General features: G+C 48.4%; 1 protein-coding gene across 1 annotated transcript in view; it reads left to right on the top strand.

Moving 5' to 3' along the window:
- The window catches only part of NTRK3 (neurotrophic receptor tyrosine kinase 3), a 363,948-nt gene that overhangs the window by 67,152 nt on the left and 276,437 nt on the right, over positions 1-20,359 (top strand). Inside the window, exons 2-3 of the mRNA XM_056866098.1 lie at positions 17,453-17,527; positions 18,567-18,638. Coding sequence (XP_056722076.1) covers positions 17,453-17,527; positions 18,567-18,638 — 147 coding nt within the window. The remainder of the gene's footprint in view (positions 1-17,452; positions 17,528-18,566; positions 18,639-20,359) is intronic.

Raw genomic sequence — 20,359 nt, 5'->3', positions numbered from 1 at the left:
CAGCAGACTAGTAGAGGGTGGTGGGGTTGGAGACCAAGAGGCATCAGGAACTTTCTCCCATAAAGGGAAATTAGAGTAATTTGCCATGCACTTCTGGGATGCTTATGAAACTTTCCTCCTCTTCCAGTTTTTTTTGTCTCTGATTTTTGTTTGTTTGTTCAGAATTGCCTTGTCATGCATTCAGAGTGGGATGGATGCATTAAGAACCCACAGTTCGGGTGAGGTTTCCAAATTTGATAGGGAACAAGTGGCAATGGTTGCCACATCTTTTAGTTCAGTTGTGTGTTTGATATCCTCTACATTGTTTTATGTATAGTTATTTTATTTTATCAAATTTATACCCCTCTCTTACCCGAGCTGAGGCAGGGCCCATATTGTATGCTGCAGTAAGGCAATGCAAAAAAAAAAAAAACTCCAAACCAGACACAACCACCCCCCCCCCCCCGCCACAATCTTGATGCATAATTGTAGGACTATACTGAGGAGCCCCGTGGCACAGAGTGGTAAGCTGCAGCACTGCAGTCCAAGCTCTGCTCATGACCTGAGTTCGATCCTGACAGAAGTTGGTTCCAGGTAGCCGGCTCAAGGTTGACTCAGCATTCCATCCATCCGAGGTCGGTAAAATGAGAACCCAGCTTGCTGGGGGTAAAGGGAAGATGTCCAGGGAAGGCACTGGCAAACCACCCCATAAACAAAAGTCTGCCTAGTAAACGTTGGGATGTGGTATCACCCCATGGGTCAGGAATGACCCGGTGCTTGCACAGGGGACCTTTACCTTTTTAAAACTGAGGCTGTCATACTTTGGTCACATTATGAGAAGACAAGAGTCACTGGAAAAGACAGTAATGCTAGGAAAAGTTGAGGGCAGCAGGAAAAGAGGAAGACCCAACAAGAGATGGATTGACTCTATCAAGGAAGCCTCAGCCCTCAGTTTGCAAGACCTAAGCAAGGCTTTTAAGGATAGGACATTTTGGAGGACATTGATTCATAGGGTTGCCATGAGTTGGAAGTGACTTGACAGCACTTAACACACATTTGTGGGTCCCAGGTTGTGGAAGACATTTGTTGACAAGCCGGTGAAGTGGTGGTACAAAACTGGAATACCATTGTGCTACAATGTAACCTAAATAAGAATAGACAGCATAAGTCAAGAAGGTGCAATACTATATCAAGTAGTACCTAAATCATAAAATATATGACAATTCTCAGACAATTCTCAGACACCGTAATGAACAACCATACAACACATTCCATGGAAGTCTTTAGACTAACACATAGTATTTTCTTTATCTCTTGCAGGAGATGTGAGGATTCATTTTTCACATCTCCTGCAAGAGAAAGAAAATACTATGTGTTAGTCTAAAGACTTCCATAGAATGTGTTGCATGGTTGTTCATTAATGTGTCTGAGAATACATGTAATTGTCATATATTTTATGATTTAGGTACTACTAGATAGATTGATAGATAGATAGATAGATTAGATTTCACCTTCTTGACTTATGCTGTCTATTCTTATTTAGCCAGTGTGGTAGAGCAATTAAAACGGAAACCCAGGTTTCAGTCTCCCCATTGTCAAAATGCTCACTGGATTACTTTGTGCCGGTCACTGCAACTCCGCCTAGCAAGCTATCTTAAAAGGCAAATTGAAAATGGAAGAGATGAGAGCCCCTTTATTCGGCATGGAGGTCCTCGGAGGAATGGTGGGACAAAATATGACAGAGCTACAACCCTCCGTTGCTTGGGTAGCTTCTTGAGCTGCGACCACATAGAGGCCGCGCCGTACCTGATCCCTTTTGGCGGCCCACCCAGTTGGCTTTGGCTTGGTGGAAACTGCTGGGACCGCGGCCCACACGTTTGGTGGAATTCTGTCCCGCTTTTACGCTAGGCTTCTTCTTCAACCTTTGGCCTGAAGAACCTCTCCAAATGTGGAAACCGGGAGGCAGAGAGATTTGCAAGTGCGGAGTGAGCCGTGCCACAAATGTTATGTTTTATGAGCATTACCTTGACAAATCACAATTACACCCTACGGTTATGCTGGTAATTACTAGGGTAGATTCATTGGTTCTGTCTGTCTCTCTTTTAATTAGTGACCTTAAGTTATCCTCTAAATGGATAAACTTTTTTTCCTCCTGTACAATGTGACTTTTCTTTTGTTTCTTGTGTGCCGAAAAGTATATAGGCGCAGGGAACTCCCCTTCCCTTTAATGCAGAGGTAGGGGATACGTTGCTCTTGTAAGCCCTTTATGTTACAGCTATTCCTTCAGTTACTGATTTTATCACTTCCCCACTGATGGTCCTGAATGCTTACAGTTACTCAGATATATTTGATAGCTGCTTCCAAATACCATAAAGGCCAGCTATAAATTTTTTACGACTTTCCAGGATGTAGCAGTGTGTGTAAACAAGATGTTGGGGTACGGGTGGACCATAAGTTAAATATGAGCAGCCAGTGTAATGTGGGACAAAAAAGGCTTATGCGATCTTGGGGTGTACCAGAAGGAGGAGGAGGCTTTTATATGCCGACTTTCTCTACCACATAAAGCTGGCTTTATTGGAGGAGTGGGGAAACCAACCCAGTTCACCAGATTAGCGTCCACTGCTCATGTGGAGGAGTGGGGAATCAAACCGGTTCTCCAGATTCACTGCTCCAAACCACCGCTCTTAACCACTATACCACACTGGCTCTCGCTCTTACCCACTGTACCAAGGTGGTAAGAACCTGACCTGGAGAGATCCTCATTGTGTTTGGGGGAGGTGGGGTGCTGGTGTTAAGAATCCCAAGCTCTTATTCAGAATCTCACCCCTACTGTTATCCAAAAGGAATGGACAGTTCTCAGTCAGCCAGGTAAAGCAAACCACCTGGTAACCTGCCAATGGGAAAGCAGCAATGCACTGTAATGGACTTGATAAATTATGCACATGGCCAGCCCATAATTACCCTGGAGCATCCGTAATCTGAGCAAGCCGCTCAATTATGAGCGTGCACCAACGGGGGCGATCCAGCTGGCCACCTGCCACACCGCGAGCCGCCCCAGCACAGGTGTGAAACGGCTCGAAAGCCGGTTTGCTCTGAATTGCGAGTGGTTCATCAAGGCAAACATGTGAGGTGCTGCCACTCGACAGCCGAAATGAGCCTCGCGAACAAGACGGGATTGATTTTCAAACACCTGTTTTGCAAACATTGGCTTTTCCCTGCTGGCTACAGCCGGAGATAAAAAGGTAATTATTGGCATCGCTCGACTGTCCGCCGGCTCCTAAACTCTGCCACATGTGGCGTTTTCCAGTTTTCTGTCATACTTTTGCCATATTATCTTCCGTTCCGGTTGAGAGTGTGCATTATGGCTGCCGTGGGACTACTTCTGGAGGCGGGGGCTCTTGGGGGAGGAGAGGCTGTTGTTTGGTGGTTGAGCACACACTCTGCCTATGGAAAGTTCCCAGTTAAGATCATTATTGCCAGGGATATGCCGTGAATTTGACGGCAAATGTGTCCAGCCGATGAACCATCCAAGTCTGAATCATAGAATCGTAGAGTTGGAAGGGACCACCAGGGTCATCTCATCCGATGCCCTGCACAATGCAGGAAATTCACAGCTACTTCCCCCTCCCCATAACCCCAGTGACCCCTACTCCATGCCCAGAAGATGGTCAAGGTGCCCTCCCTCTCATGATCTCCCTAAGGTTATACAATCAGCATTGCTGACAGATGGCCATCTAGCCTCTTCTTCAAAACCTCCCGAGGAAGCCTGTTCCACTGAGGAACTGCTCTAACTGTTAGAAAAGTCTTCCTAATGTCTAGATGGAAACTCTTTTGATTTAATTTCAACCCATTGGTTCTGGTCCGACCTTCTGGGGCCACAGAAAACAACTCGGCACCCTCCTCTATATGACAGCCCTTCAAGTACTTGAAGATGGTGATCATATCACCTCTCAGTCTTCTCCTCTTCAGGCTAAACATACTATGATGATTTGACTATGATGATCAGACATGAGCCAGTTCAATTTGCACTGAATGTCTTGGACACCTGTCGGACACCTGTTGAACAGACCGGTTTGCACTGAATGACTCGGACACCTGTTGAACACCTGTTGAGCAGTCCGGTTTGCACTGAATCACTTCGACACCTGTCAAACACCTGTTGAACAGTCCAGTTTGCACTGAATGACTCGGACACCTGTTATTTTAATCTGCACAGACAATCATATCTCCAGTGGCCAATCAGAAGCTCTGCTAGACAAGCACCCCACCTGGCCCCAACCACTTTCTAAAAATGTTTGGTGGGTGCCAGTAGTGGGTTCTCTGGTGTCTTGGGCACCACGTAACAGGTGATGTGAAAGATCTCAGCCCGCCACCCTGGAGAGGCGGCTGCCAGTCTGAGTAGACAGTACTGACTTTCAGGGACTGAGGGTCTGATTCAGTGGGAACCAGTTTCATGTCTGATGTCATGTTGTATGCTCTATTTTAGTTGGCGTTATGGACATGGAGAACCAGGGCAGCTGGTGATCAGGTGCAATGTGGTAGCGCATGGTGTTTCACCATAACCCCGCGATCTAACGGTTAGAGCGGTTCCTCAGTGGAACAGGCTTCCTCGAGAGGTGGTAAGCTCACCTTCCCTGGAGGTTGTAAGAAGAGGCTAGATGGCCGTCTGGCAGCAATGCTGATTTCTATGACCTTAGGCAGATGATGAGAGGGAGGGCATCTTGGCCATCTTCTAGGCATGGAGTAGGGGTCACTGGGGGTGTGTGGGGGAGGTAGTTGTGAATTTCCTGCATTGTGCAGGGGGTTGTGCTAGATGACCCTGGTGGTCCCTTCAAATTCTACAATTCTTTCCTGGGTGGTCCCAGACCTCATCAGAGTACAGGCAAAGTTCAGGATTGATTGTCCCAATGGGAAAAATAAATAAATAAACAGGAGCCTTTGAGATGTAACAAAATTTTATTCTGGCATAAGCTTTTGTCAGGCTGGAAATAAAATTTTGTGGTGTCTTTAAGACGCTGCAAGGCCCCTGTTCGTTTTTACTGCGACAGGCTTAAGGCCGCTTTCTCTTTGGAATTTGTCCCAATGTGTTTTTATTTCCTCATTGGGATGCGAGGAGAGTCATCTATGGCACTTCGCCATGATTCAAAATGCACAGCCAGTCTGTAGTAGTAGGCAAATCAATCAAGCCTGTTGGCATCCCGATATCAAGAAGAAGAAGAGTTGGTTTTTATATGCCGATTTTCTCCACCTTATAAGGAGAATCAAACTGGCTTACAATCTCCTTCCCTTCCTCCCCCCACAACGGACACTTTGTGAGGTAGATGGGGCTGAGAGAGTTCGGAGGGAACTGTGACTGGCCCCAGGTCACCCAGCTGGCTTCATGTGGAGGAGTGGGGAATCAAACCCGGTTTTCCAGATTAGAGTCCATCGCTCATGTGGAGAAGTGGGGAATCAAACCCGGTTCTCCAGACTAGACTCCACTGCTCATGTGGAGGAGCGGGGAATCAAACCCGGCTCTCTAGATTAAGAATCCGCTGGTCATGTGGAGGAGTGGGGAATTAAACCCCATTCTCCAGATTAGAGTCCATCGCTCATGTGGAGGAGTGGGGAATCGAACCCGGTCCACCAGATTAGAGTCCGCTGCTCATGTGGAGGAATGGGGAATCAAACCCGGTTCTCCAGATTAAGAGTCCACTGCTCCTAACCACTATACCATGCCGGCGCATCTTGCGCAGAATGGCTCATTTGTGTCATTCCTTGCCCTTGATCCCCGGGTTTGAGCCTGCCTCTGAGGTCCTGACTCTTTCGCACAGGCAAAATGCACCTGGAAGCTGAAAGGTAAACCTGCTTGGCTGAGACAGTGAACATCTGGGCCCCATTAACCTGTGTGAAACCATCCTTTGGGCTGTCAACGTGTCCAAGTGGATAACAGATGGGGAACCCAGTGTGAACTCGGGTTGCCTTACAAATTTACATACACACATGGCTCGCTCTCTGTGTGTACAAATTTCTGGGGAACTCCTGCAGGCTAGATCGTGCAATTTGTATACACTCTGTATCAGGAATCGCTGCTTGTTATTTGGGTTGAGTGATAACAACATAAGAAAGGCCCTGCTGGATCAGACCAAGGCCCATCAAGTCCAGCAGTCTGTTCACAGAGGGGCCAACCAGGGGCCTCCAGGAAGCCCACAACCATGACGGCTGCAGCATTATCCTGCCTGTGTTCCACAGCACCTAATAGAATAGGCAAGCTTATAAGAACATAAGAAAAGCCGTGCTGGATCAGACCACAGCCCATCAAGTCCAGCAGTCTGTTCCCACAGTGGCCAGCCAGGTGCCTTTAGGAAGCCCCCAAACAAGACGACTGCAACGGCACCATCCTGCCTGTGTTCCACAGCACCCAAAATAATAGGCATGCTCCTCTGATACTAGAGAGAATAGGTATGCAGCATGACTAGTATCATTCTAAGTAATAGCCATGAATACCCCTTTCCTCCATGAATATGTCCACTCCCCTCTTAAAGCCCTCCAAGCTGGCAGCCATCACCACATCCTGGGGCAGGGAGTTCCACAATTTAACTATGCGTTGTATGAAAAAAAACACTTCTTTTTATCTGTTTTGAATCTCTCACCCTCCAGCTTCAGCAGATGACCTCATGTTCTAGTATTATGGGAGAGGGAGAAAAACCTCTCCCTGTCCACTCTCTCCAAACCATGCATAATTTTATAGACCTCTATCATGTTTCCCCTTAGCCGCCTTCTTTCCAAGCTAAACAGCCCTAAGCGTCTTAACCGCTCCCCATAGGAAAGCACTGATGAGTCCTGGTGCCATTTATGTGCAAAATGGGGGAATCTCACATTTTTTGAGCAGCAGAGCTGGGTCTGGTGCCCCTTGCTGATACTCAGCGCAGTTTGAAAGGGAAGAAATCAGCTCTGGAAGGCACTGATTGAACAGCACCCGTTCGGTCACCAATATGCAACTTACTACTCCCCGCCCCAAAATACTAGAGTAGTTTGCAATGGTTTAAGATGTGTGCATTTAAAAAAACAACGTAATTTGGGCATGAAAAGTAGAAGAAGAGTTGTCTTTTATACCCCACTTTTCTCTACCTTAAGGAGTCTTAACGCGGCTTACAAACACCACCTTTTCTCTTCTCCCCACAACAGGCACCTTGTGAGGTAGGTGGAGCTGAGAGAGTTCGGAGAGAACTGTGAGTGGCCCAAGGTCACCCAGCAGGCTTCATGTGGAGGAGCGGGGAATCAAACCTGGTTCTCCAGATTAGAGTCTGCTGCTCTCCATGGCTACTAGGCAAAATGGATACTAGTCCTGATGCATATCTCTTCTCTCCCAGATTGGAGAAGCATGCATATCATATTAGGTGCTGTGGAACACAGGCAGGATAATGGTGCTGCAGTCGTCTTGTTTGTGGGCTTCCTAGAGACACCTGGTTGGCCACTGTGTGAACAGCCTGTTGGACTTGATGGACCTTGGTCTGATCCAGCAGGGCTTTTCTTTTGTTCTTACGACCTGAGTCGATCCCAACGGAAGTCGGTTTCAGGTAGCCGGCTCAAGGTCGACTCAGCCTTCCATCCTTCCTAGGTCGGTCAAATGAGTACCCGGCTTGCTGGGGGTAAAGGGAAGATGACTGGGGAAGGCACTGGCAAACCACCCCGTAAACAAAGTCTGCCTTGGAAACGTCGGGACGTGACGTCACCCCATGGGTCAGGAATGACCCGGTGCTTGCACAGGGGACCTTTACCTTTTATGTTCTGAACTGTTCCCGTGCCTGCTAGTTTCCCCCACAAACACCCCCATTGGGTGCATCTAACCTCCCTGCTGGTTTCAAACCCTCTTAGTAGATGGAGGCCCTGTTTATCAGTTGGCAGAAACAGAAAACCAAAATCCAAGAGCATTTTTTAATAGATGCATGACCTTCATATGACTCAGCTTTCTAGGTCCTTTCGACACAATGTAATTACCATGCCACCATTAATATAATTAGCTTGGTGGAAGTTTTTTTTTAAAAGAAGCCTGTTTTGTTTCTGCCGGCCGCTGAGATCGTAATATGTTAGGGCTTGGGTATATTGAAATAAAAAGGTTCCCTTCATTTTGTTCGTAAAGAGGCCAGGAGGAGGGAAAGACTAATTTCAATTAATTTAGGTCTTGTGGGGGGTGGAGAACTTTGATAAATGTCATAGTATGTAGTTTAAACCAAAAACAAAGAAAAAAAGAAAAAAATGTGGTCATAATACTGGTCAGGGACATATACTTTGAAATGTCCAAGGCATCCTACTTAGGTTAAAAAAGCCATCCTGAATTTATTGTTGAAGTGGTGATAGATATGAGCGCTGGGGTGGCCAACCTCCAGGTACTAGCTGGAGATCTCCTGCGGTTACAACTGATCTCCAGCCGATAGAGATCGGTTCCCCTGGAGAAAATGACCGCTTTGGCCATTGGACTCTATGGCATTCAAGTCCCTCCCCTCCCAAGCCCCATCCTCCTCAGTCTCCGCCCCCAAACTCTCCAGGTATTTCCCAATCCAGAGCTGGCAACCCTAATGAGCTCAGAGGCTGCTAAGACAGAAACACTTTCCCAGTTTTTATTCAGTTGTGGTTTATATTCTTCTATAAGATCTTTTATCACTCCATTGATTTCACACTTTCCTGTATGTTCTCATGACTATCATTTAATCTATCTGCTGTCTGGTAAAGATAAGGTTGTTCCTCTATCTGTAGTTTATTATTTAATGGCCGCTTTGAAGATACACTGAAAGTTTCAACCAATTTACGCCTAAATGCTCATGCGCATACAGGCTCTCATTTTGCGCTGGAACTGGTTTGGCGTTGCCTTCCTCCGCACGGCCACACCGTGCCATGCTTAGGGTTGCCAGATCCGGGTTGGGAAATACCTGGAGATTTTGGGGGCGGAGCCTGAGGAGAGCAGGGTTTGGGGAGGGGAGGGACTTCAATGCCATAGAGTCCAATTGCCAAAGCAGCCATTTTTCTCCAGTACATTGCTGTTCCAAAGAATATGCAGTACGCATAGTTTCCTCATGCCTGCGGAGAGCCAGCGTGGTGTAGTGGTTAAGAGTGGTGGTTTGGAGCGGTGGACTGATCTGGAGAACCGGGTTTGATTTCCCACTCCTCCACATGAGCGGCGGAGGCTAATCTGTTCAACTGGGTTGGTTTCCTCACTCCTACACATGAAGCCAGCTGGGTGACCGTGGGCTAGTCACAGCTCTCTCAGCCCCACCTACCTCACAGGGTGTCTGTTGTGGGGAGAGGAAATGATTGTAAGCTGGTTTGATTCTTCCTTAAGTGATAGAGAAAGTCGGCATATAAAAACCAATTCTTCTTCTTCGGGCTGTCTGGGCCAAATCCCTTTTTTGCCAGCTTCCGTTTTCCATTTGCAAATGGGGGAGTCCCGGTCGCCATCCGCGCACGGGAACTACAAAAGATGAACGACACAAGGATTTTAAAATCCCATTTAGAGTGCTATATAAATGATAATGGGAAGCAGTCTTGTGTAAAGGGTCCCCTTCTGTAATTTATGACTCTTGTTTCATTGTGACACCTATGGAAATGTTTCATTTTGAATTACTGATCAGATGGGTAGTATGGGTGCTTTCCCAACAACACATTTTCTCTCCTCTTGCTTTGAATTTTTGTTCTCTTTCTCAGATGTTGGCAGATTTTAATCCCACCCCCCTCAGATATGACTAGAGAAATTATCAAAATAAGCCCCCCCCTTGAATGTGAGCACACAGTGGAGGAAGCATTTGCCTGTTTGTCGTCGAGCAGTATGTACAACGAGGTTATTGCCTGGATTGCAAATTTTATTTTATTTGCTTCATTCGTACCCCACCTTTTCCCCCAATGGGAACCCAAGGTGGCTTTCGTCATTTTCGTCTCCTTCATTTTATCCTCACAACAACCTTGGAAGGTAGGCCAGGCTGAGAGAAAGTGAGTAGCCCAAGGTCACCTAGGGAGCTTCCATGGCTGAATGGGGATTCGAACCCGGGCCTCCCAGATCCTGGTCCAGCACTCTAACCGCTGTACCACAAAAGCTTGGACCCAGACTACAGTTGTCAACCTCCAGGTGGTGACTGGAGATCTCCCACTATTACAACTGATCTCCAGGCGACAGAGATCAGTTCCCCTGGAGAAAATGGCTGCTTTGGAAGGTGGACTCTGTGGCGTTCTACCCCATTGAAGTCCCTCCCTTCCCCAAACCTTGCCCTCCTCAGGCTCCACCCCCACAATCTTCAGGTCTTTCCCCACCTGAAGCTGGCAACCCTAACCCAGATCCCTTCATTCTAGATCTAATATGACTCGGGTTGCCAAGTTCCTCTTTGCCGCTGGCGGGAGATTTTGGGGGCAACCCTAGAGGTTGGCAACCCTAGAGCCTGAGGGGGGCAGGGTTTGGGGAGGGACTTCAATGCAATAAAATCCAATTGTCGAAGTGGCCGTTTTCTCCAGGTGAACGGATCTCTATCAGCTGGAGGTCGGTTGTAATAGCAGGAGATCTGAAGCTAGTACCTGGAGGTTGGCAACCCTAAATATGGCTCTCATCCAAACACACTCTTCTCTGCTGTTTAGCCTACTGTCTGTTCTTCCTGCTTCCAAAGTAGCAAAGCCTTAAAAGCTTTGCAAAGTGGAACCAAGAGGAAGGGGAATAAATAGCAGGAGGGAGTGATAATCAAATGCAGGACGTGGACCTCTCTTCTTCGTAATTACCAATCACATCTTCCTCAGCTATTGCTTCCTGCCAGAGAGGATGGGATTTAGAGTCCTCCCTGTCATCCAAGTGGAAACGGGAGGCAGAGAAAAACTACAAATCCCCTTATTCTGGGGAGGAAATGACTGGTTTTGCTGTTCAGCAGGGTAAGGCTTTGTTGCCTGGGAAGCAGAAGGAGAAATTGCCGCGGGTATGCGGGTGCTTTCTATTTGTCTGGTTTATTTGGAATGGGGTGGAGGTCCTATGCCCTGACCTGGATGGCCCAGGCTAGCCTGATCTCGTCAGATCTCAGAAGCTAAGCAGGGTCAGCCCTGGTTAGTATTTGGATGGTGACCACCAAGGAATACCAGGGTTGCTGTGCAGAGGAAGGCACTGGCAAACCACCTCTGTTTAGTCTCTTGCCATGAAAACCCCAAAAGGAGTCGCCATAAGTCGGCTGCAACTTGAAGGCACTTTACACACAGAGATCCTATGCACTGGACAGGGGAAAAAACACCCTGTGAACTGTTAAACTTGATGGAGGTGGAAACCACTGTCAAGTTGCAGACGACAGTTGGGTTTTCAAGTCAAGAAGACGAGCAGAAGTGGTTTGCCATTGCCTGCTTATGCATATTCTGGAGAACGGCTATTAGGATTGTTTTTAACTTGATCAGCATGATGCTGCTCAAGGCCATTCGGTCATAGAATCATAGACTTGGAAGGGGCCACATCTAGTCCAACCCCCTGCACAATGCAGGGAATTCACAACTACGCCCCCCCCCCCCCAACCTCCAGGTACTAGCTGGAGATCTCCAGCTATTACAACTGATCTCCAGCCGATAGAGATCAGTTTCCCTGGAGAAAAATGGCCGCTTTGGCCATTGGACTCGATGGCATTGAAGTCCCTCCCCTCCTCAACCCCCGCCCTCCTCTGGCTCTGCCCCAAAAACCTCCTGCCGGAGGCAAAGAGGGACCTAGCAACCCTACCCCCACACCCTAGGGACCCCTGCTCCATGCTCAGAAGATGGCAAAAAACCCCAACAACAACAGCCCAGGATCCCTGGCCAATCTGGCCTGGGGGGAAATTGCTTCCTGAGTATCCAATATGGAACAATGAGAGAAGAATTTGCAATTGAGTTGTAAGCTGGATGCTACTATAAGGGTCTTACAGATGGATGGAACAGATGAAATCTGAAGACGAAACAAGTCAATTCTAGAAGACCGTCTTCCCTTTTTCCTCTTCTCTGAGACCACGCCGTGAGCGTTTTGGGACGACGTACATCATATAGACGCGTCTCCTTTGGACTGTTTCCCTTTATGTTTTTGAGCTGGCGTCTTTGAAGATGTTAGTATTTTGGAGTTCTCATTGCGGCTCTGCTTCCAGTGTTGTTATGATCTGCTTGTTGTAGCATTTGTGATTTGCGTGCATGACTTACCTGTATTTTTCAATGTTGCTGTGATTAGTTGTTGTACAATTCATATGAAGGTGTGATTTGTGTACATGACTTACCTGTAATAGAACGAATTTTTGGACACATTAAATAATTGTTGTGTCTAGCCTACAACATTAGGAAACTTGGGTGAGCCATATATAGGCTTTTTAGTTATAGGTTGTATAAGATATTGTATAATTCTGTAATTCTACAATTTTTAATATATTTTTTTATCATGAGTTAGTTGATATTCTAGAAGTTTGATTCTGTTTTTATGGATTGATTCTATTTTTATTGGACTTGGACTGTATTAAATAAATTTATTTATTTACTGCTGGTCCACCTATGTTGTTTTGGGTTAGAAGTCATTATTAAGCATAAGAGTGCATTTTTTTTAATAACAGTTTAATTTTTGGAAGCCGTTTTGGCTCCGGCTTCTAAGAGCAACAGGGGGTCAAATCCAAAGTCTACACTATGGAGAAATCTAACTGGTAGCCTCGCTGTATGCTAGCTTTTAAAAACCTAATTGTAAGGCATCTCACGCTTTCATTTCAGATCCTCCAAAAGGCACTTACGTTGGGGCGGGGGGGGGGGGGCTGGGCGATATGCAAATGCCTTTGAAATGTAATGGCTTAATTGGATTGATTTTAAAAAGGCAGATAATTAATCAACCTTTGGGGGGGAAGCAAGAGCCGCATGCACATGTAAAGGCGAAAGAGAACACACACGCAGATTATATTGGGAGGGGCTGTGGCTCAGTGGTAGAGCATCTGCTTGGCATGCAGAAGGTCCCAGGTTCAATCCCCGGCATCTCCAGCTCAAGGGACCAGGTGGGAGGTGATGTGAAAGACCTCCGTCTGCAACCCAGGAGAGTCACTGCCAGTCTGAGTAGCCAATACTGACTTTGATGGACCCAGGGTCTGATTCAGTATGAGGCAGCTTCATGTCTTCATGTGTTATATTATGGACTTATACCCAAGTATTGGCTCGAAGGAGATTCGCTCTTGCAAGGCAGTTGTTACATTTTTGGCTGGCTGAGTTGCTAATGTAAATACAGTCCTTATGGAATGTGTCTGGATGCAGATGGGTGAAGTTAAGCCTTGTATGTTTTCTACACAAGGGTTGCCAGATCCAGGCTGAGAAACTCCTGAAGATTTGGAGATGGAGCCTGGGGAGGAAAATGACCTCAGTGGGGTGCAATGCTATAGAGTCCACCGTCCAATCAGCCATCTTTCTCCAGGGGAAATGACCCCTGCAGTCTGGAGATGAACTGATATTCCAGGAGATCCCAGGTCCCACCAGGTGCTCAGTAAACAGAAGTTAGCCTGCTGTTCAGTAGTTGCAATACACTTGCAAAGATCCTTATAAAGATCTTTATAAGGATTATTCTCCAAAATGTGGGAGTGTTCAAATGTCACCATGTAGATATTAGCAACGGATGGTGCGCATGCGCTGCCCATCACAACGCCATTGACTTGCAAAGAAAAATCATTCTGAAACAAAAAATAGTTTCTTTCCATCACTATGTCTAAGAGGCTAAGGAGAAAGAGGGTCGCAGGTTGTAAAGTAGGACGAGAATATATGATATTAAGGACATTTTAAGTTGTCATTTTGTATATGAATAATTACCATAAGGATTGAGTTTTTGGCTAATTAACTGCTGGTTTTGTTTGCAACCTCCAGGTGCTAGCTGGAGATCTCCTGCTGTTACAACTGATCTCCAGCTGATAAAGATTGGTTCACCTGGAGAAAATGGTCCCTTTGGCCATTGGACTCTATGGCCTTGAAGTCCCTCCCCTCCCCAAACCCTGCCCTCCTCAGGCTCCACCCCAAAAACATCCCACCAATGGCAAGGAGGGACCTGCCAACCCTAGGTGGAGTCCTGCAGCTTTCCATGGGCTTCGAAGGGACCTCCGTTTCCCTCAGCCCAAGTTGGATGCTTTTATTTTCTTCCGGCAGCTGCCTGGGGAAAGGGAGAAGAGCGTCGTGTCCTCTTGGCGGATGTTTTGGGCAGCCGGCTCCCGTTTCTTTCTTTTCCTCCTCCTATTTGCTTGTTTCTGCATGGCCTGGCTCTGCCTCGCCAGCCCCGTTTGGGTTGACGGTGCTAAACACCTCCGGTAATTGAAAGGAATGCCGCTGCGTATGGATCACTAGGCGGAATACGCCCAGGTGACAAGTCCATTTCCTTGTTACCCCCGTGAGAACGCAGTCTCGGGTACATGGCTCGCATTTCCGTTGCAGCGGGTTTGTTTGCACAGGCGGTCCTTTATGGCTGGGATTTGGGATGTGTTTTAGCATCACAGAATCGTACAGTTGGGCCATCCAGGCCATTTAGTCCAACCCCCTGCTTAATGCAGGATCAGCCTAGAGCATCCCTGACAAGTGTTTGTCCAGCCTCTGCTTAAAGACTGCCAGCGAGGGGGAGCTCGCCGCCTCCCCAAGTAGCAGATTCCACCTTCGAACAACTCTTACTGTAAAAAAAATATATACCCCTAATATCCAGCCGGTACCTTTCTGCCCACAATTTAAACCCATTATTGCGAGTCCTCTCCTCTGTTGCCAACAGGAACAGCTCCCTGCCCTCCTCTAAGTGTTCCTCCAGAACAGCACACAATGCTCCAGGTGCGGCCTGACCAATGCAGTGTACAGCGGAACATCTTGCGATTTGGATGTTATGCCTCTGGTGATGCACAGATTGGTCCCAAGTCACCTGACATCCGCTGAAACACATACCGGTATGTCATTTCCGGGCAGATGCCCCATTTGTGCCCCATGAGCCAATGGTGCTCTCTTCTGGGCACAGACGGTAAAGCTCTTGGGCCTGGTTGTCCAAGTCCCCTTTTGGTTATTTCCTTCCTTTTAGTCTTAGCCTTAGTGTGACACTGTTCAGAGCCGAATTGGCTTGTATGAGCAGTGTCATTAAAGTAAAGAACAAATGAGACTTGCGATTGGTGGTGTGTGTGTGTGCGTGTGGGGGGGAGAGTATAAGGAAAAGTAAAGATTGAAGGTTCAATGCATAGTTAAATTGTGGAACTCCCTGCCCCAGGATGTGGTAATGGCTGCCAACTTGGAAGGCTTGAAGAGGGGAGTAGACATGTTCATGGAGGAGAGGGCCATCCATGGCTACTAGTCAAAATGCATACTAGTCATGATGCATGCCTATTCTCTCCAGGATCAGAGGAGCATGCCTATTATATTAGGTGGAAAACAGGCAGGATAATGCTGCTGCAGTGGTCTTGTTTGTGGGCTTCCTAGAGGCACCTGGTTGGCCACTGTGTGAACAGACTGCTGGACTTGATGGGCCTTGGTCTGATCCAGCAGGGCTTTTCTTATGTTCCTATGTTCTAAGGCTTTAAGAGGGGAGTGGACATGTTCATGGAGGAGAAGGCTATCCATGGCTGCTAGTCAAAATGGACTAGGTCAATTCCACTGCATAGTCATGATGCGTGCCTATTCTCTCCAGGATCAGAGGAGCATGCCTATTATCTTAGGTGCTGTGGAACACAGGCAGGATGCTGCTGCTGTCATCTTGTGTGTGGGCTTCCTAGAGGCCCCTGGTTGGCCACCGTGTGAACAGACTGCTGGGCTTGATGGACCTTGGCCTGATCCAGCATGGCCTCTCTTATGTTCTCATGTCACTTTATGAACTCAGAATCTTCTCCTGAAGGAACATTTTGGTCTTCAACTTTAACTGCTATTTTTATAGAGATTTTTTTTTATTCCTGTGATCTGCTTTAGGAGCTGATTTTTTTTTTTTGAGGGGGGTTGGGTGGGAGCTGAGAAGCTGAGTCTGGACTCAGGGGCAGAACCGTTGGAGCAGAAATAAACATCAGCAGTGCATAAACAACCCAAGCTCTGACGAAAAGGCCAATCTTGGCAGAGCAAAGATGGGAAACGAAGAGCGACCAGAATGAGAAAGATAAAGGGGAATCCAAAAAAGCTTGGTGAAACTTGACGCTCTGGTATCTTAAGTATTTGTGTATCTTGGCTTCAGCTCCAACAGAGAATCTGGCATTCATCTCTTCGACTCCGGTTGTCTTCCTTCGAACGCAAGAGTCCTGCCAGGTCATGTTTTCTGGCTTGTTAAGAACGGTGTGATGCCCAAGGGGGGTAGCCCAGCGTGGCTTGCTCCTCTTCATAGTGGTAGCTGTGACTCTGCAATCCGCGAAGCTGTTGGCCCTGCTTTGATATCCGCAGAATAACGAGACGTGCAGAACTGACAGATCTATTTCTGTTTTCTGTCTTTCATACCATGCCTGCCAGAATGCTTTGAGCGCAATGGAGTGATCCCCCCCTCAAAGCAGGCACACTTAAAAATAATGGGCTGTTGCATGGGAAACTCATCTTTAGCAGCGGGAGAGAAAGAACCCCCGAATTAATTGATTTAATGTTTGCAACGGTTCTAGTTGGATATCTAGCAGAGGCACCCTTCCAGCTGAGTTTTGTAAAATTGAGGGAAAGGTGGGAATGTGGCACATTTCGGTTGCTGGTTGGGTCTCCCTGACTTAGAAAGTTGTAGTAAGGGCAATGGAGAATGTATTCACAGGGCGGTGGTTTGAGTTTCTCAACTGGTATTAGTTGCCATTGTGCTTTCTTTTAATATGCTATTGTAATGTTTTTAATATAGATACCAGTGCCTTAAAATAAATATATTTCTAGGCATAGTTGAATCTTTTCCCACCCAACCTTTGGGTAGCCAGCTTTGGTTTTTGGTTGGGGTTACCTTCCCCCTTTTGGTTTTTCTCGGTTGCTTCCCCAACCATGCCATCTCTTACTGTAGAATCATAGATTTGGAAGGGACCACCAGGGTCATCTAGTCCAACCCCTTGCACAAGGCAGGAAATTCATAACTACCTCCCCCCACACCCCCAGTGAGCCCTACTCCATGCCCAGAAGATAGCCAAGAAGCCCCCCCTTTCATCAGCTGCTTAAGGTCACAGAATCAGCATTGCTGACAGATGGCCATCTAGCCTCTGCTTAAAAACCTCCACGGAAGGAGCGCTTACCACCTCTCGAGAAAGCCTGTTCCACTGAGGAACCGCTCTAACTGTTAGAAAATTCTTCCTAATGTCTAGACGGAAGCTCTTTTGATTTAATTTCAACCCGTTGGTTCTGGTCCGACCTTCTGGGGCAACAGGCACCCTGCATTTCCATCTTGGTCTGTCTACACCAGGCTTGGCAAATAATGGTGTTCCACTTGGGCTCTTGTTGAATGAGGGCCAGGTCTTCCTCCAGCTCCGTTTTCCCTTCACCCCCATCTAATGGCTCGCCGTCTGCCTTTGGCCCGGTTTGTGCTAAAACCTTCTTTCTCTTCTCGCTCCAGACACATAGAGAACTGGAGGAATCTGCAGACCCTGCACGCCGTCGATATGGAACTCTACACAGGACTCCGGAGACTGTGAGTATGCTGCATGGCTATGCTAGGCAAGACTCATAGGGACTCTCCTTCCAGCTGAGGTTGCTGAGGGAGGCAGCGTGGTGTAGTGGTTAAAAGCGGTGGTTTGGAGCGATGGAGTCTGAGCGGGAGAACCGGGTTTGATTCCCCGCTCCTCCACACGAGCGGCGGAGCCTAATCTGGTGAACTGGATTTGTGTCCCCACTTCTACACATGAAGCCAGCTGGGTGACCTTGGGCTAGTCACAGCTCTCTTAGAGCTCTCTCAACCCCACCTACCTCACATGGTGTCTGTTGTGGAGAGGGGAAGGGAAGGTGATTGTAAGCCGGCTTGAGTCTTCCTTAAGTGGTAGAGAAAGTCAGCATATAAAAACCAATTCTTCTTCTTCAACCCTTATCCAGTTTGATTGTTTCTCCCTGTTCTCTGTAGCTTCTAACTGTGTACCCCAAGGATTGCCAGCACTTTGCGGGCAAACCCCAAGATCTTTGTGGGGAGGTGGAGCCCGGAGAGGGGGAATGTCGCTGACACCCCCCCCCCCAGTGCCTGAGGAACAGAAGAGTTTCCGTCTAGACATTAGGAAGAATTGTCTAACAGTTAGAGCAGTTCCTTGGTGGAACAGGCTTTCTTGGGAGGTGGTAAGCTCTCTTTCCCTGGAGGTTTTGAAGCAAAAGGCTAGATGGCCATCTGTCAGCAATGCTGATTCTATGACCTTAAGCAGATGATGAGAGGGAGGGCATCTTGGCCATCTTCTGGGCATGGAGTAGGGGTCACCAGGGGTGTTTGTGGGGGGGAGGTAGTTGTCAATTTCCTGCATTGTGCAAGGGGTTGGACTAGATGACCCCGGTGGTCCCTTCCAACTCTATGATTCTATGATTCTAACTATCAGAAAGTTCTTCCTAATGTCACGGCGGAAACGCTTTTGATTTAATTTCAACAAATTCCAACTTTCCCCGTGAGTTCACTGCAAGGAGGTTTGGAACGCCTCGCCCTCTCTGACCCCGTCTCTCCCCCCTCGCCCCCGTCCCTTTCAATCTCTTCACAGGACAATCAAGAACACGGGCCTGCGGAGCATCCAGCCGCGAGCGTTTGATAAGAACCCTCACCTGCGCTACATGTGAGTCGCTTTGCTCCTCCGCGTCCATCCCCTCCCCGTTGCCTTTCCGTAAAGGTTATTCTCGTTGCTTGGGGGGGGCAGGCGGCGGGGGGGAACGGGGGAAGAGTGAGAGAGATGCACGGGGTTTGGGGTTGGCGGGAAGGTGACATTGTGACGGGGAAGGAGGAAACCAAAGGGCTTCGGAAGGGATGGGAAGAGGCAGCGTTCGGCCGCGCTTTCCCCGCTGGGCAGCTGGCAGATTTAGGTGTCTTAATAACCGGGGAGACTTTGGTTGCGGCACTAATGAGCGATTCCTCATTAGCAGCCCTTAGGTGGCCGGCGTAAGCTTCCCTTTCAGCGCCAGGGTTCACGGGGACACTGCTGGGGGACGGGAAGAGTGGCGGCGCATCCTGGCCACACTGCCTGGAAACCGTCTTGCTCATTAACACTCGGCCGACGCACGTCGCAAGGCAGGCTTTTTTTCTGCCTCTCCTACCTCTGGCGCACGGCTGACAGCTTGCGCTCTTAATTATCAACTCTTTGGACTGGCGGGCGAGACGGGCCGGGGTGCGCCGTGGGTGCTTCTTTCCGGAGGCCGTTGCTAGGGTAGCGCCGAGCGGGACGTAGGGTTGCCGGGTCCCTCCTGGCCACCAGTGGAGGACGGGGAGGGGTAGGGTTGGCAGATCCAGGTCGGGAAGCTGCTGGAGATTTGGGGACGGAGCCGGGGGAGGACGGGATGTGGGGATGGCTGCCAACTTGGAAGGCTTGAAGAGGGGAGTGGACATGTTCATGGAGGAAAGGGCTATCCATGGCTACTAGTCAAAATGGCTACTAGTCATGATGCATACCTATTCTCTCCAGGATCAGAGGAGCATGCCCATTATATTAGGTGCTGTGGAACACAGGCAGGATGGTGCTGCTGCAGTCGTCTTGTTTGGGGGCTTCCTAGAGGCACCTGGTTGGCCACTGGGGGAACAGACTGCTGGACTTGATGGGCCTGGGTCTGATCCAGCAGGGCCTTTCTTATGTTCTTATATAGGGACCTCAGTGGGGTACAATGCTGTAGAGTTTCCCTCCCTCCAAAGCATCCCTTTCCTCCAGGGGAACTGATCTCTGCAGTCTCAAGATGAGCTGTAACTGTGGGAGAACCCCAGAGCCCTCCTGCAGGCTGGCATCCATACTTAGATTGCCAGGTCCCCCCCTGGCCACCAGAATGGGGGATAGGGTTGCCAGCTGCAGGTTGGGAAACTCCTGGAGATTTGGGGAGGGAGCCTAGGGAGGGCAGGGACCTCAGTGGGGTGTGATGCCATAGAGCCCGCACTGCAGAGCATCTGTTTTCTCCAGGGGAGCTGATCTCTGTGGTCTGCAGATTTGAGGGTGAAGGCTGGGGAAGGCGGGGTTTGGGGAAGGGAGGGAACTCAGCAGTGCCGTGACGACAGAGAGTCCACCTTCCAAAGTGGCCATTTCCCCCCACAGAGGAACTGATCTCTGTAGTCTGGAGATGAACGGTAATTCCGGGAGATCCCCCGGTCCCACCTGGAGACTGTCAGCCCTGGCCGGAAAGCGCGTTGGAAATGGAGGAACCACCGATCATGGTTGTGCTTAGCGGCAGAGGAGGGTTTTTGTGCTGCTCCGTCGTCCCGCAACACCTTTGTGGGGGATGTCCTTGAAGATTGTTGAATCATGTCACATTATTGCTGTTTCACATGTCCTCTGGTTTGGTTGCTGGGGTGGAAAGTAAC

Source organism: Euleptes europaea, chromosome 20 (genome assembly GCF_029931775.1).
Source record: "Euleptes europaea isolate rEulEur1 chromosome 20, rEulEur1.hap1, whole genome shotgun sequence".
Lineage (NCBI taxonomy): Eukaryota > Metazoa > Chordata > Lepidosauria > Squamata > Sphaerodactylidae > Euleptes > Euleptes europaea.
This window is presented reverse-complemented; position numbering and strand designations above follow the sequence as displayed.